At 38.2% G+C, this 17,955-nt stretch overlaps 1 protein-coding gene across 1 annotated transcript; it reads left to right on the top strand.

The window, feature by feature from the left end:
- Nucleotides 1-797: 797 nt before the first annotated feature.
- Nucleotides 798-16,939, top strand: itcha (itchy E3 ubiquitin protein ligase a). The gene is made up of 24 exons (XM_051414574.1): nt 798-932; nt 2,084-2,154; nt 2,441-2,582; nt 3,106-3,230; nt 4,386-4,517; nt 5,214-5,262; nt 5,414-5,592; nt 5,777-6,011; nt 7,284-7,379; nt 8,085-8,259; nt 8,808-8,877; nt 9,039-9,123; nt 10,016-10,144; nt 10,275-10,347; nt 10,573-10,644; nt 10,766-10,854; nt 11,031-11,190; nt 11,402-11,535; nt 12,286-12,426; nt 12,574-12,694; nt 12,833-12,937; nt 13,277-13,373; nt 13,466-13,538; nt 14,052-16,939. The coding sequence occupies exons 2-24, from the start codon at nt 2,130-2,132 to the stop codon at nt 14,149-14,151; spliced, it is 2,607 nt and encodes an 868-aa protein (XP_051270534.1). The 5' UTR covers nt 798-932; nt 2,084-2,129; the 3' UTR covers nt 14,152-16,939.
- The last annotated feature ends 1,016 nt before the right edge of the window (nt 16,940-17,955 follow it).

Raw genomic sequence — 17,955 nt, 5'->3', positions numbered from 1 at the left:
TGAAATGTTGTGGGCATTTTTATTTTTATATATCTCCATCGTCATGGATTATGTGTAAACTTGGGCTACTATTGATTTATGATTTGTGATTCATCACTAATTCACTTTAATAGAGATACTGCATCTCCACTGAAGCATGGCAGCACAATATTATTAACTTCAGATAAGAAAATACACATAAAATAAACTTTCCTAGTACCAGTCAGTCTGCGAGCCGAGTCGCTATTATTAATTTCTTTGTTTTGTAGTCAGCATACAGTGCGTCACGGTCAGTCCACTCCCTGCAGTACAAAAAGTGAGCTCCCCCAAAAGCCATCCTGTACTTCGCACACTGAAAATAACATATACACACACGGAAAGCAACAGTAAGAGTGGAAACAAATGAGAAAGGCTAATTTCTTCATGCAGACTTTGGGGATTTCATTTAAAAAAAATAACTGTACTAAGCTGTTTTAAAGACCATACAATTTTTGTGACATATATGCAGCAAAAAAACTAGCAACTAGCAATTACAAATCATGAATATAGGTGATACAAACAAAAGAGAACATTCAATAGCTCTTCCAGAGCTTTCAACCTTGTCCTAAAAAGTGCCATGGATACAATTTATAACAGCTAGTCAAATCCACGAGACAGTCAGGTCAGACTGATTCATGTCCATGGCAACAGAGCAAACTTAATCAAACTTCACTTAATTATAATTACAGTGTGGAACAGTATTTGTGCAAAAAAAAAAAAAAAACCCTAAAAACATCAGTAAACACTTGGCTATTGTAGACATACCCTTTTATTTTGAAAATATCGTACCGGAAATTCTGGTCTAGTTCTGTCTAACGGAACACAGGTCTGCGCTGATGGCTGCTATCTGTCAACAATCTAGCTTCAGCTGAAAACTGAAGTCCGTGTGGCCCTGTATCATCCGCTTCTTTCAGGTACGATCATTTAGTCTGTCTCGGGAGTGACAAGTGTGCGATTACCTCGACTGAACCACCGGAGCAGCGCCGGGGAGCCGGGCGGTGTTAGCATTACTGACGATAGTTAAAGCACGGTTAGCTAACTAAGCCTCGGTGTTCAGGACGTCGGCGAACAAAGTTGCTCCAGGTGGTGGAACTTCTCCGTTTCTATAAATAATTCACACACACACACACAAAAAAAACAGGGACATTATAGCCAATAATACGCCTCAGAGATTTAACAGTGGGAAGCGTTGTTCTGCGAAAGTGTTTGAAGTTGTCTTGACAACAAATCTCATGTCGGCTAACCTCCCTGCTAACTGGTGAATACAGCTAATAAGCTACAGTTGTAAGGGTTACTGCCTTCATGTTGCGGATAGCAGGGAAACACGTCGCCCCTTGGTAAACATTATCTCACTGTCTGATGTACTCACCATCATCCTGATAAATTATATTCCCTCCCTCTTTTCTAGCTTTGAAACTACCTTCTTATCTTGTCTAAGGATGTTGTCAAAGATTAGCAAAGTAGGTTTAGTGAGACTTAATGTGATTTTCCCTTTTGGAAGGTACTCGGTGGTTTCTTAAGATAGCTAAGATCAACTAAACCATGACACTGGGTAATGTGGGTTTTAGTATAGTTTGTATGTTTAAACACTAACACTATTAAATTCCACATTGTTCCCCGTTTGATAGAAACAGCAGTGTGTTACTGTTTATAGTTGTTAAATGATAATGTATAAGTATGGTTTGACGGTGTTATTGCCTGTTACTGTATGACTATATACAGTCATGTTAAAATGTGGGCAAAGTTTCTGCAGTTTAATGTCATACTATAAAGCTTATTTGCCTGAAATATTTAGTTTAGCTGTTATTGTGGAGATAAAAGTTCTTTAATTTAACATTACTACAAACATACTCTTGTAATATTTCCAGGTACCTGAAATGATCATACATACTCCCCCCCCTGAATTAGTTAAATAGCCTCCCCAATCTATACTCGCCTTTATATTTAAAGCCAGGCTATATTTTCCACTCACTGTAGCAACCTAATAGCCTAATCACTATTTAAGTAGGTTACCTGCGTAGTGTCCCATGTTTACATCTGATGTCACTGCTTGCTGTTGCTGCAGGTCCTTTCAGTGTAGCCAAACCAGGCTGCAGTGTTATGGATGAACCATGAAGGCCCAATTACAAGTCACAGGTAAGTTCTTGTTACAACACACGTAAGCTTGTCTATCAACAAAAAAATAGAACACAGATTTGATAAGTTAAGACATTTGTAATGTTCAGTATTGTTGGATTTCAGGTTTAGGAATTTACATGCTCTGTATTAACAAAAATGCCTAAAATGTTAGTGACTGTTGACGCATTCAGCACTGGGAGGCAACAGGAAGTGGTGATTTTATATGCATAGGTTAATGGTATTAGCAGTTTGTAGCATCTTTACCAAATGTGACTTCTGATAAACCGCATTTTCCCTTTTCTAGTGCTTTCAGCCAAGCTGAAGGAAAACAAAAAGAATTGGTTTGGTCCCAGTCCGTACGTTGAGGTAGCCGTGGATGGCCAGTCAAAGAGGACTGAGAAATGCAATAACACACACAGTCCCAAATGGAAGCAGGCTCTCACAGTGTGAGTATGATTGTTGTGTTTGTCATAGGAGAGGAAGCGGAAGTAGCTGATTGATTACTGGTTGCTGGGCTATTTGATAATAGCAATATTATTAATGAAATAATAACACAATTTGGGGATGGTGTTAAAAATGTTAATTTAAATACTTGGAGGATATATTCTGAACAAATATTGAATCTGCATGAAAATAGCGTGTGAGTTCATAAAGTTGTTTGTATGTTGTAAAACCATATTCAACTGCAGCGATGTCAAAATTAGAAAGCAATTACTTAGATTGAACCATTAATCGGCAAATTCTTGGAATTCATTTTCATGAATGACTTGAACGATGAATTGGATAATAAAAAATAAAACTGATGTGATGAGATACAGTGGACTTGCTCCAAAGTCAAGAAAAAGAAATTGATTTATTCTCTCACAGCTGATTAGTCAACTGTGAATCTATTCAGCATTAGTGGAGATCATCCTTAATCTTTTTCTCTCGTGTTGACTTGTATCTTGTCATTTTCTCACTGTCCCACAGAATTGTGACTCCGGTCAGCAAGCTGGTGTTTCGTGTTTGGAGCCACCAGACACTGAAAGCAGACATCCTGTTGGGAATGGCCACACTGGAGATCAGTGAGACCCTTAAGGCTAACGACTTGAAATGTGAGTCTTTCTGTCTCCAAAATGGTAATCTTCTGTTTTCTTTCAAAAATATTACATCTCAAACGTTCTTCTCACTTTTCCATTTACTGGCATAAGACAACTGTGATCTCATTATAGCAGTCTGTTCCTTAATTTTATTCATTTATTTGGTACAGTCTAGACATATTCTATTTGAAAAGTGTCCTGAGACTCAAACTTCTGTTATGATTTGGTGCTATACAAATAAAATGTAATGTAATTGAATTGAAATTGAGTTTGCTGATACTGTTATTTGTCATTTCTCCCGGGGCTGATTCCCACAGAATATTATGAGGTATTCAGGACAAAGCTCCCACACATGGCTTATTTATTTCAAGATAATAAGAAGTTGTATCCCATGTAATCTCACTTTTGGTATTACTTTTTGTCTCTCTTTATGTCTGTGTAGCAGCATATTATCTTTGGCAGGTGTTGCGTGCGCTGTAGACACTGTGCACTCTTGTTGTGTAATAGTGCATATCTGTAAATGTGTGTTATGAGAATGTTTTATTGAGCTTTAAAAAGCTTAACAACCAACATGGACACTACTCACTAGGTTTTCTTTTTCTGGGATATAGGCCTCACGTAAGCTTCTGCTTGCTTTGAGTGTATTTACAACCTAATACAATGGGTCCCCTCAGACCTGGTCAGCATGTGCAAACCATGTGACATAACAGTCTGGTCTATATTCTATATAGCTGCTGGCTTTTCTTTTGGCAATAGTAAACAAGATTGTAAAAACCTTACCAGCAGCCCCTCGAGGCCGTGGTGGTTGTTGCTCGCCATGTGCCTAAAGTGGTTGAGCTGAAAGAATGACTGACAATGCCATCTTTAGAGCCACATACTCTTACTAGCAGGGCTAACAACGAAATCAAATACCTTGAGGATGAGATCAATATGAAGGGCCAGTGAGAAAATGTCTCTTAATTTTGATCTCTTGATTTTTTTCCAGTTGGAAAAGTACATACATTTAGTGGGTGATTTTTTTCTTCTTCTTTTTAGTGCAGTCTTAGCACCTCTATTTTAATTTCCTTTTGATGAGTCAATGTGGTTGTTTGTGTGATGAGTTTACTTGAGGTGTGTTTTCAGTCTTGCAGATAATACATTTTTTGACACTATGTTCTGTGTCCTCCCCAGTATGTGAGGTGGTGCAGACACTGCAGCTGTGCTCTGACAGAGACCCCCAGGATGTTGTCGGTGACCTGTCTGTCTGTCTGGACGGCATGCAGGTAGACCCAGAAACCTTCGCCTCGGCAGAGAGAGAACCTGGTAAGGAACAACACACAGGCACTAAGCCGCTACACTAGGTCGACCACGGTAACAATTTGATGCACAGATGTGCCAAATTCAACCGCAGATGGCATCTTAGCTTATCACAGATATATACAGATCACTGTACATATATGTCAGCTGTTATGTAAGGAATAATTGTAGCGCAAACAGGTATTAGACCTTTTTCACAGCAGCCATTTTGACATGAAATAGTAGGTTAAACACAATCATACTAATTAAGATTCTGTTCCATTCAGATCAAACAGAGTCAGGGGACTGCTGTTGTGAATGTTGGCTCACGGGAAAAGCTCAGCCATACTAAAGGGAACAGAGCGTTAATTAGTATCATTGGTTACACCTGTGTTTACCATACTATTTCTTGTCAAAATGGCTGCTGTAAAAAAAAGATCTATTGCCTGTGCCACATTAATTCACCAGAGAACATTGGCAAGTTTATTTTTGAGATGTAAAATTTTCTTATTAGTACATACCTTTCCATACAATTCTTTTAATACTCAAATTTAAGGGATGCTTATCAAAAGTGGTTGTTTATGTTTACGTGTGTTTACATTACATAACCAATATCAACGGATATATTGGGATCAAAACTTGAGTTTCCCCTATTGAGTAAATGCCAGGATGAGCTGTTGCAGTAACATTATTTTATATAAATTATGTCACTTGTCATTCCAGCTACTGTTCCAAATGGAAACTCGAGACAAAATGGAGACACTGGCAACAGGTTTAGTATACTTTTATTTATAGGCCTATACATGCTTTTTTTGTGTAAATCTTAGATTAGGGTTTTGGTGAAACAAAGGCATATCTCATATTATATTCAAATACTTATTGTAAACATGGAGAATAACTTAAGTAAATACTTTGATCCCCAGGTCAAGCAGAGACACATCTCCCTCCAGTGACTCAGAAGAATGGGTTATTGTAACTAATGGTCATGCTGTCAATGGTAAGGATTCTCCTTCACGATCTCCAGGGGGCTCCAACGCCTCGCGTCCTCCCAGACCAGCCCGACCTCCTCCTGCTACACCTCGCAGACCAGCAGCCTCACCAAGTAAGAAAAGCACAAGACATCAAAGACTGTACAATATAACATTACCTCACATACAATTTGACATACCAGTCATTTCACATTGTCACATACCATGGATTTTCTCTCATATACAAAATGGTGTCCACTGTGTGTAATGACTGCAAATTCATTCACAGACTTTAAGCATTCTTCACACTCTCCCCAGCCTCTTCTAGCAGTTCCTCCCCTAGTGAGCTGAGTGAAGGCCCAGCTTCCGATGGCTCCTCTCAGGCGTCGGCAAGTGGGTGTTCAAATCAGCCGGATGACTCAGGCACAGGAGCAGCGACAGCAGGTTCTTCACAGACCGCAAGTGGCCCCAAACCAGGGACTTCTGCCTCAGCAGCCCTGGCCACAACAACTCCCAGAATCACACCCATGAACAACGGCCCCTTACCACCAGGGTAAAAGAGCAGGACACTACACTGTTACACACTAATTATTAGAGGTGTTGAAATTAATCAAATAATCGATGCATCACAATGCAGACATGGACGATGCTGCATCGATGCAGTGGCCGACCATAATCGATTATAACGCAATGATGTCGCTCGTTAATTTTCCGGCCGCGGCATAAACATTCAAATGAAAAATAACATTCTCAGTAGCCTAACCCGTTTGGCCGTTTCATCTAGACCAGTACTTCTCAAATAGTGGGGCGCGACAGGCAGGGGGGACTGACGGGGGAGGAGAGATGGAGAAGTTTCTGACAGGGGTAAAAAGGAAAACGGAGTAGACGTCAGAGGCAAGAACAGCAAGTGACGGTAACCGGCATAAACCTAATAAGACCAGGAAATACGACGAAGCCTACATAGCCTTTAGGTTTTACCGTGAATACGGGAAAGACCTGTGTGTGTGTGTCTTATGTTTAAAAACTCCTGGCGACCTTACACCCCAGTTATGTCAATAAGCCACTGGACTTTTTTCATCGGATACTCGATACATATCGCCAACAGGTCGGTCATTTAGTGAGCGCGGCATCAGTAAATAAAAATGCACTGTTAGTCTCGTACAAACACAACCACATCGCAAGGTGCAAAAAAACATCACACAATAGCAGAGGAGCTAATACTCCGGCAGCATTGGACATGGTCACAATCATAGGTGAGAAAAGTGCTGAGACACTGAATACTGTCCCTCTGTCCAATAACACGATCGGGAGACGTGTGTGTGTGTGTGTGTGTGTGTGTGTGTGTGTGTGTGTGTGTGTGTGTGTGTGTGTGTGTGTGTGTGTGTGTGTGTGTGTGTGTGTGTGTGTGTGTGTGTGTGTGTGTGTGTGTGTGTGTGCTGTGTTCAGACTGTTAAATAAAAAAGATTGTTTATATCTTACTACTTGTATTTTTGGATGAAAACAACCATATGAAGTAATATAGAAAACTGTATTTTATTGAACTATACAGTATCTTAATGCATTCGGTCAAGTCAAATATCCTATATGGCTTTAATAGAAAAATTTATTTGAAGCATCGTGATGCATCGAGGAATCGAATCGAATCGGGAGATCAGTGACAATTCACACCTCTACTAATTATTGTATGCTGTAGCAAGGTTTCAGGTATTTTAGGTTTAAAGAATTTGTCATTGACATAATCTGTTTGCTCTTCAGCATCTCCAGTTGAATTCCTGTTTCCTTTGCTTTGTCTATGCTATATTCATTTCATTCATTGTCTCTAAAGGTGGGAGCAAAGGGTGGACCAGAATGGGCGGATGTACTATGTGGATCACATTGAAAAAAGGACAACCTGGGAGAAGCCTGATCCTCTGCCTACAGGGTACCAACACACATCTTTTTATACTATGAATACTAACATGCTTCTTGCCCTGCTCTGTTAGACTGTACATCCATAATGTGAAGGAATTTTGTATGTCCTTTATACATACTTTAAGATAGGGGGGATCCCACACATGCGTACAGGGATGACAGTGATGTCCTTTGTATTTCATAACAGTGGGCATCCAGGTCAGGTAGCAGCTAGAGTCAGTTGGTATTCTGGGTCCCTGGGATTCTTGATTATGTTGTCACTGCATAGCTGCAGTGATGAGGGTCAAGCTGTACCACATTTCCCCTGAAGGATGAGATTAGAGATATCACCCGTGGTCAGGGTCAGCCTCTCCTCATAGATGGTATTGTAAGGTTCTAGGTAGCTTGTGTGATTCAGGGTGAGTCAGGTAAGCCTAGAGCGTGTCCTAGAGGAGTATTCAGAATTAGGTTGCCTTTGCACTATGCTTCAACTTGTATTGCTGATCTTATCCTCCTTGGCCGAGCCTCGATAAATTCAGCTGTGTAAGTCATCAAGGTGTCCTGTTTTGTTCACATTCTGCTTTTGTTTTATGTCAGTGATGTAGTTAAAATACTAGAACAGATTGAAAACTACTGGTGTCTCTGGTATTCTTGTGGATGTCAGGTAGAACCCTCAGGTACAATCTGACATTTGTCCTACATTGTCAACTCTCTTTTTACTCTTTACTTTCTGTAGGTGGGAGCGCAGGGTGGACCCGATGGGTAGGGTGTATTATGTCGACCACATAACTCGAACTACTACGTGGCAACGCCCCACGCAGGAGTCAGTGCGTAACTATGAGGAGTGGCAGCACCAGCGCAGCCAGCTGCAGGGAGCCATGCAGCAGTTTAACCAGAGGTTCATTTATGGGGTGAGAGCAGTCACTGTCTTAGTTACTGGATTTGTTACATTTACTGCACATGAAGCACAGTTTTTACTTTTTAAATTTTAATTAAATTAAATTTTAAATTACATTTACTCCATCCAGAATTTATGAATATGCAAATGTTGTTTGCAAAAATAAAATAAAACCATATTTAGGGTTGCCCAGCATATGAAATTATGCTGTAAACTGTCCCCGTCTTTGCCATTTCCTTTATATGTTTACATGTGTGCCATATACACTGTATTCAGTCTTTCTGAAGTCTAATTTTGCTCTCAGATCTGAAATAGGCTCAAACGAGGTTGATTGCGCATGACCCTTTATGATCCCAATAGTGGATATCTATGGCTTGCATGCTTTAAGTCACATGGTCGAGGAACTTTAAAATGTTGAAACCCAGTGGCAACAGAGATAAGAGGTCAATTACACTTGCTTCATTATACTTTTGAATTATACTACAGTTCTATGCAAGGCAGTTTTAAAAAACATTTTTTTAGACTTAATCATTATATGTACCATTTTTCTTTCTGGCTCAGCTCCAAGACCAGTTGGCTGCCACGGCCAATAAAGAGTTTGACCCGCTGGGACCTCTGCCACATGGTTGGGGTAAATATCACTGAGCATTTCTTTTAGCTATAGCTACTGAAATATTAGGCCAACACAGTAAATATGTTTTCTAGGACTATGGCTGTGATGTTAGTAGAAATGTATCGTAGTCAACTGATACTGAGTTATATATTTAAAATATTTTTTTGTTTTTATGTCAGAGAAGAGAACAGACACCAATGGCAGAGTGTATTTTGTTCATCACCCGACTCGGACGACACAGTGGGAGGACCCCAGGACGCAAGGGTGAGTGTATGCCTGTGTGTGTGTGTGTGTGTGTGTGTGTGTGTGTGTGTGTGCCATTTAACATGCATCTTGATACTGTCATACCTTTTTATCTTACCTGAGTATGAAGGTTTATGCCTAACTTTGCTGTACTTCTGTTTTGTTATCTGTAAGAGGCGCTAATGTGACGCTTCAGAATAGGAAATCAGTGCTAACCGGCTTTAGGGGTGAATGGATACACACATATTTGGAACCTCTTTTAGGCTTAGGAATAAATGAAATTAACAGCCTTCTTAAAGTAGAGAATTACTCCCATCTACTTTAGGACAGAGCGACAGAACTGTCATAATGAGTTACTAACAGGTGGATAATGACAAACACATGCTAACAACCTGGGAGGTGTGGAAGTATAAAATGTAGATAGTTTAATATAACTAAAAGCTTATACTGATTGTAACTGAACATGAATGCACTGAATCATTAATAAACTGCTATTGTTTAAACTTTGTTTAATGTCACTATGGAGGGCAAATTTGAGTTTGGCATACTTCTTTATTATGTTGTCAAAAGAATAAATAGAGGCAGTCATTGATTATCAGAATTATGATATTTCCAAGATCTTGGATCTTAATATATATAGAATGATTTTAATATATATATATCAGTCAAATTTCCTGTGAATTGAACAAAATTTAAAATTGGCAATCATTTAATATTTTTATATTAATGCACAAAGGGTTGTTGTCTGCTGTTTTTACGCGGACATAAATAATATGGCCTTTTTTAAAAATGTTATTTATATAGTTATTTATAAGTGCACATTACTCTTTTAATTTAACTTGCAATGTATTGTGATCTTTTTTTTTGATAACAATTGGTTAGATGTATATTAATTTGGATTTGCTTTGTTCAGGCTGCTTAACGATAAGCCCCTTCCTGAGGGTTGGGAGATGAGGTTCACTGTGGATGGTATCCCCTACTTTGTTGACCACAACAGGCGAACCACAACCTACATTGACCCTCGCACAGGGAAATCCTCACTGTAAGTTCTTGTTTGTTCATTTCAAGTCATGGATGTGAGTAAAGAGCACACGCAACATATGTATATATTATATAAATGTGCGTGTTGAATGGACATTGTAATTTTTTTTTCCTTCTGGTATTTTCCACAGTGAGAATGGGCCACAGATAACCTATGTCAGGGATTTCAAAGCCAAAGTGCAATACTTCAGGTTCTGGTGTCAGGTATGTGCTGAACAACAGGTGTTGAAATGCTTTGTTATCTCCCATGATAAAATCCACAAGGTGATTGTTGGATCTCTCCTTATCTTAATGCTGCTCTACTGTGGGCACTCATGTCTCTAGTACTTGTGTATCTTATTTACTCATGTGCAAAGATAAAACCTAATGTTCACTGGTGTACAAAGCATTTAAATAGTGTAAAATGTAAGTATTTGTTTCCCCCTTCAGCAATTGTCGATGCCTCAGCACATTAAGATTACAGTCACCCGGAAGACTTTATTTGAGGACTCGTTCCAACAGGTGATCATTTTTATATACTTCTTATAGTCTTCTTTTTTTAAGTTCTCTGTTTATCTGTATTGTATTGTCTCTGTTTGGGGTGTGTAGCTGTGTTAATTAGATAATTGGTCTGCATTCAAAGATCATGAGCTTCCACCCTCAAGATCTGAGGCGGAGGCTGTGGATCATTTTTCCTGGAGAGGAAGGCTTGGACTACGGAGGTGTGGCAAGGTAATTTCAACTGAATTTTGTACGATTGCATTTTGTTGTATGACTCGCAAGGTGTGTTTTGTTGTTATTTGGGGTTTTTGACACCACCCTTACCTTACAAAACCTGTCCCTCAACTAGTATAACTCTTACTCTCACTTAATAGTTTTTTTTTTGTCTTCTGTGGTTGTATTTTCAGGGAATGGTTCTTCTTGCTCTCTCATGAAGTACTGAACCCGATGTACTGTTTGTTTGAGTATGCTGGCAAGGACAACTACTGCCTGCAGATTAATCCTGCCTCCTACATCAACCCTGATCACCTCAAGTACTTCAAGTTCATAGGACGCTTCATTGCCATGGTACCTGCATTATTTGTCAACACACTTACTTAGTGGGGCATCAGTATTTGAACTGATTGTGATAGCACAGTTACTTTGGCTCACTAGATGAATCATGTTTATGTGGCCAAATGCATAACGATCCTGTGTAAATCATATCACATACAATCGTCTTTGATATTTCATTGTGAAATTCAAATAACAACAACTGTCCTGCATTATTCCTCTCTAGGCATTGTTCCATGGCAAATTCATCGACACAGGCTTCTCCCTCCCCTTCTACAAGCGTATTCTGAACAAACCTCTGGCTCTCAAAGACCTGGAGTCCATAGATCCAGAGTTTTACAACTCACTCATCTGGATCAAGTACGTCTGGGGATACAAACCTTAATGTGTGATTTGGTGGGTGGGTATGTTCATAATATAGTGGTAATGGGGTTCAATGCAAGGTTGGATGGGCTGTGGTTTGCCCTAAACTGTTTTTATACTGAAGATGATGATATTAGGATATTTCGTTGTTGAACTGCAGTATGTAAACACCATTACGAGATATATATAGATATACTTTATCAGTGAGGGTTCTTGTTGATGATTTTGTTACCGTTGGATAGAGCCAGGCTAGCTGTTTTCTCCCTTTTTTCCTGTCTTTATACAAAGCTAAGCAATGTTTTATCTTACACACAAGAGTGGCATGAATCTTCTCCTCTAACTCTGTAAGAAAGTGAATAAGCATATTTTCACTTTGCACTTATCAATGGCAAGTGGTGGTGCTACAGCAACTTGGCAAATTTAAATGATTATATTTCAGTGGTCATGGGTTTAATTTAATCTTAATTTCATTTTAATTTAATTGTTCATTTAATTGCACATTCATTTTCAGTTCATCCTTATGCTGTGATATTCCCAGGATTGTGATATTAAAAAAAAAAAAGAATGGCTGGCATCAGGATAATTCTCTTTCACTATGTGTATTTTGATGCACCTCCAGATCAGAAAAACATTTCTCTTCTTGATGAAAATACTTTAGATGAGTGTACAGCCTAGTGTGTGCTCTCGGATTGCTTTCCAGTGTTATTTTTACTCTGTTAATAATGATCATGACTCTCTGGCCTGCAGGGATAATAACATAGAAGAGTGTGGTCTGGAGATGTTCTTCTCAGTTGACAAGGAGATCCTGGGGGAGGTCACTACCCACGAGCTGAAACCAGATGGAGGGAACATCCAAGTAACTGAGGAAAATAAGGAGGAATACATCAGGTACAGCTGCATCCTCTGCTTGCTTCTCATTCTCCATCTCCAAGTGTTACACTTTTTATTTGATGATTTAATACTTAGTCAAATTTCTTCTTTCCTTCAGTATTTGGTTTTACTGCAGTATGTTAATCTCCATATTTCTGTATGCAGATTGGTGGCAGAGTGGAGGCTGTCTAGAGGTGTGGAGGAGCAGACTCAAGCATTCTTTGAGGGCTTCAATGAAGTTTTGCCCCAGCAATACCTTCAATACTTTGACGCTAAGGAATTAGAGGTACTGAAGTAACTAGATTGATTCTCTCTTCAACCTTGTCCAGAACAGGAAAGTTTGATGTTTGGGGTAGTGTTGGTCCTTTGATAAAGTGTCAGTGCTGTTTACACAATAAAGACCATGCTTCCTTCTTGCCTGTAGGTGATGCTGTGTGGGATGCAAGAGATAGACCTGGTGGACTGGCAGAGAAACACAATCTACAGGCATTATGCCCGGAGTAGCAAGCAGATCCTCTGGTTCTGGCAGGTGGGAATATACAGTTGCACCCTCAGAGTGCTGGTCAGATCAAAACACCATTTCTCATTCATCCCTTATCACTTTGCTCCATTTACTATAGATTAAGTTTAGTGTAAGACTTAGTTTGATGTGTTCAGTGTCAGGATTTCATTTTATTTGAGTTAATAACTAAAACCTTTGCTTTTGCTTCAGAGAGGCCCAAAGACTGTCAGAACACTTAATAAAGCAGAGAAAAACGTGGGAATTTAGTAGTGTTATATATTATTAAAAATCCCCTGTAACATGAAGAAAAGTACTATGTTTCTGTGTTAAAGTAAGTGCTATTAACACAGAATGATCTGTTGACAGTTTGTGAAGGAGATGGACAATGAGAAGCGAATGAGACTGCTGCAGTTTGTCACAGGAACCTGTCGTCTTCCTGTGGGTGGCTTTGCTGACCTGATGGGTATGCAAAATACACACATAGACACACACTGTATGTCACAACCAAAAGTGTTTTATTGATTTAATTTTCTTTATGCTTATTGATTAATATAGGAAGCAACGGCCCCCAAAAGTTCTGCATTGAGAAAGTGGGCAAAGAGAACTGGCTTCCACGAAGCCACACATGGTAAGACCAGTTATTCTACTTCTATTTACCTAGAAGTCTTGAGGCCTCAGGTATTTCTCCAGATGCCTGGTCCGAATTGATGGAGGATTAAACTTTCATGACCAAACCCTTTTAGTCACATCTGAATCAACCAATCACTAGACTTCCTTTATTGTCGGTTTTAAATTTGGCATTTGGAGTTATGTAACACTGTGTGAGAATGGATTGTTGTCGTACCTTGAGTAATACAGTTTACAAAGTGTTTATTTTGGCAGATGCTCTTATGAAGCATCATGTGTAATAAGTGCAGCACAAGATAAGTCTTTCATAAATAACACTGAGCAATAAGGAAAGCAAATCATTTCTTTTTTCAAAATATTATTATTATATGTTCAATGAAAATAAGTATACTTAAAGTATTTTGTTTCACTTGTGTGTGTTAAGAGATGAATGTAAAAATGTTGGAGATTGCACATAAAATGTAATGCGTTTATTTGAAGAGTCATCTTGTTTCTGTCTCTTTTCTCCATGTAGCTTTAATCGTCTGGACCTCCCTCCTTACAAGAGCTATGAGCAGCTGAAGGAGAAGCTCATGTTCGCCATAGAAGAGACAGAAGGTTTTGGGCAGGAGTAATGCAACAAGAGCAGAAGCTGCAGGATGAGAGGAGGAGTGTGGGCTTGGACGAGCCATATTCATTTCAGACAAGCACTTTTCAACATATTCCTCTTGCAGCCTGGTGCTGCTCATGAACTGGTAGAAGGACATACAAATCTTTATTTTCTGTCACATTATCATATGCAGTAACAACTGTTTTTATCCTGCTTCGTCATTAATTAATTTATCCCACAAGAGACCTGTGAATCCCCCTCACCCTGTTTTGCATTTCACCTAAATGATCAGTTCCACCCTAATTCAGCAGAAATCAGTTCGCCCTGCACAGCCCACTATCAGGCGATGGAGACAATAGAGACGCCTCTCTCACCCTGTCATGTCTGCACTTGCTCTATGTTGCGTAAGTGCAGTTTCTACACGCACATCTGCAAATCTGTGCAGTAGTTACTTAAGAGCCGCCTTGTCGGGTCTATGCACTAGAATTAATAATTTTAGAGGAAGGAACCATATTTGTGCGTTTTGAATTCAAATAAAAAGCTTCATATCTAAAAGCAACATTAAAGGCACATATATGGTTTTGAGTCTTTCAGACTCAACTTTTATTTTAATTTTATTGAAAGGCTGCATGAATGGATGGGTGATTTATGTTTTTTTTTTTTTTAACAGCTGACTGGACTGACTCCCGTAGCACATATGCAGTTTCTTTAATAACTTTGATCAATATAATCATGCTAATTTCTTTTACTTTGACAGGTTGATTTCTTAACTTTATAATGAGGTGAAACTTTGAACTAGTTTGCACAGTTATGTGAGCAGTAAGACGGTTGTGATTGTTCTTAAGAGAGGTTGTATTTTTATGTGCAATAGTTTTGTAGAAAACATTTTTGCCAATAATAGAGCCAAACAGTGATTTGTTTGATCATTTTATAACACTTTGGTAAGTTTCAACATTTACTATTGATTTAAATTCTCTGTATGAAGTAGAGAACATTTGCACATTTGCAGGTGTATATGGTGAAACTGGTTTAGTTGTGCTTTGATTTGACAAACTTTGCCTTCCCTAAATGGTCCGCAAGGTATTGATTATCAGCCTATTTGACCAAGGAGGGTCACTTCCTTTACCAGTCAGGGAGGCTGAAAAGTCTTTTCTTGCTAATTATAAACTGTTACTAATGAAGTGGGAGTAGTAGGATGTGTTGTGTAATAGAGAACAATGATTTGTTGAATATTCCCACTGAATGGTAGCCAATTTTCTGGTAGATGTCCAGAATCAAGTATTATCCTAGATCAATAATGAAGATGCTCAGTCCTAACTGTTTGTGTAAAATGACTAATGAAGTTTATGTAAATACACTTACAAAGTAGAAAATGTGTTAAATATCAGTTAGTTCACCCAAGCAGTGGACCTCTTTGAGTTGCAGGCAGAAGTTGCTAATTAAGATTTTAATCGGTGTGATAGAAAGTGGCCCTAGTTTTATAGGGTGTTTGGTATTCAGATTTGTACAGTAGTATTTCATTCCTTTTGCAAAAATAACTCCGCTAACGTCAAAGTTTCTTTTTAGTATCAAGTATGTAGTATCACTTTAAGGAAATGACTATGGAACCAGTTTACCAAAGGATTATATTTAATTATTTTTTTGTAAACCATTTGACTTAAAAGTCTAAGTCACCAAGTGTAACCAGTTCTTAACATCCCCTCAATGACGACACATCTCACATCAGCGGTCACTATTAGCTGTCCTTTATTATATTAGTAGGTAACAAAAATGTAAACAAAATGGTAGCTCAGCTACTTCAATTTTAAATACCGAATTTGAACAAATTTCAATCTGTAAAGTGATATTTTTTTAATAACTAGTAACTGTCCAAGCATCAAGCTGTGTGTGTGTGTGTGTGTGTGTGTGTGTGTGTGTGTGTGTGTGTGTGTGTGTGTGTGTGTGTGTGTGTGTGTGTGTGTGTGTGTGTGTGTGTGTGTGTGTGTGTGTGTGTGTGTGTGAGATTCTGTATCCCAGATCATTGAAAATGTGTAATTACAAATTCAGTTTCAGCAACTACCCTTTAATTTCCCAGTACAATGTAAATGTTCCTCATGAATTAACCCATGTATGAACCTTTTGGCTGTATGTTCTTTCATAATGTCAATGCTGGTACTACAGGGAAAAAAATGCTGGTTGTTCTGGATTGCCTAAGCCCTCACTGACCTGACAGATCCTCAGACAATACCAGTTAATGCTCACTTTATATTCAATTGTGTCAGATATTTCTCATTATCTCACCTTTTTTTCCCCCAACCGGCAGTGATTCAATACAAACACATACACCTACGAAACAAAAACAAAGTGTGTATCTATCGGTGTGCAGACTTGTGAAGAGATTATTGTAAAAATCTAAAAAGAAAAAGAAAAGCAACCTTGATTTAAAAAAAAAAAAATAAAATAAAAAAAAAAGGTTTGTGATTAAAATGTTTACTGTTGAATATTTGAACAGATTACAACTTATAATATAGCACCTTGACACTCCAAACCGGTTGAATTAACCACTTCACTGTTTAATCTCTGCTGTGTTCCAGATCATGGGGCAGTTCAATGTGTAGAAATATGCAAAGTAGTGTTTTAGTTGTACTGATTGCATTGTAAATCATGTTGATAGTGTAATCACTGTTTTTCTTTTTCTTTGAGGCGCTAACTTTTGATAAGTGGAAGTCAATGGTTGAATACTATTTATTTGAAGGTTGGGTTTCATGTAACAATGGACTGGATAGATTGAGAAAAAAACAGTAATAAAATGATTAAAACACTGGGCTCCTGCAGGACACTTGTGAAGTGTTGATTATTATTATCATTACAACACATTTGTTTACAATGTCCCATACAGTTCATTAGTTTTCTTTGTATGTTTCTTCTGAATAAACATGAAGCAGTAATTGTTTTGCATATTGATTCCCTGACATAAAAAATACAAAAACTAAAACCAACTTAAACGTTTCCCTAAAGAATATTGCTGTTCCCTCCATCCTTAATTCCCTTATAATAATTATTAATTATAATTAAGAAATACAATTATCTTCACCTCAACAAGCTACAACAACAGAATGCTGCTTATACATTAATGAAACAGTAGTAATGATCTAACAATATACTGAAAGTGGCTGTTGCCTGCATAACTACTTCTACATTGATATTTTAAGTATATTTTACTGATAACACTTTTACCAAGTTAAGAATTCTTCAACCAAAGGGCTTTGTACTTACTGATGCTTTTTCTCCTGAAAGAAGAAAGATAAATTATGTCTTACAATGAGCAATGGGTGTTAATGAGGAGAATGTAGCAGAATACTGTGTGTGTGCTGCACCCCTAAATTATTGCCTCCCATTTTAAAAATCCTAAAATCTGTGCTACCTGGCTGTAACTTCTCTTGCAGGATATGATTAAAGGCTGGTCTTGTATTTCTTCTATTTCTTCTGAAAGGTGTTATAACACGTGTCTGCACTCTTAGACTGATACTCTCATATTATGTAATATGCAATAGCTAAATGACTAATGCAGTCACCAAAGTTACACATCAAAGTCTGATAAGTAGCTTTACCCCACCTTTAAGGTAATATATATTATAATGATATTCTCAAAATGCACATTTCTTCTTTTTTATCTTTGTACCAAAAACACCACAATGGTTCATTGTGCTTAGTTTGCATAGGATGTAGGCTCTAACTTAAGATAAGTGGAAGTCAGTGGTTGAATACTGGATAGATTTAGAAGAAAAACAATAATAAAATGATTAAAACTCTTATGAAACCATTATTAACACCACATCATTTTTTGTAT

This window comes from Dicentrarchus labrax, unplaced genomic scaffold (assembly GCF_905237075.1).
Source record: "Dicentrarchus labrax unplaced genomic scaffold, dlabrax2021, whole genome shotgun sequence".
Taxonomy (NCBI): domain Eukaryota; kingdom Metazoa; phylum Chordata; class Actinopteri; family Moronidae; genus Dicentrarchus; species Dicentrarchus labrax.
This window is presented reverse-complemented; position numbering and strand designations above follow the sequence as displayed.

Coding starts and splice junctions, on each gene's coding strand:
- itcha (XM_051414574.1), top strand. CDS start 2,130: ATGAAGGCCCAATTACAAGTCACAG. Junction 2,583..3,105: donor TGGAAGCAGGCTCTCACAGT/GTGAGTATGATT, acceptor ACTGTCCCACAG/AATTGTGACTCCGGTCAGCA. Junction 10,348..10,572: donor ACTTCAGGTTCTGGTGTCAG/GTATGTGCTGAA, acceptor TTCCCCCTTCAG/CAATTGTCGATGCCTCAGCA.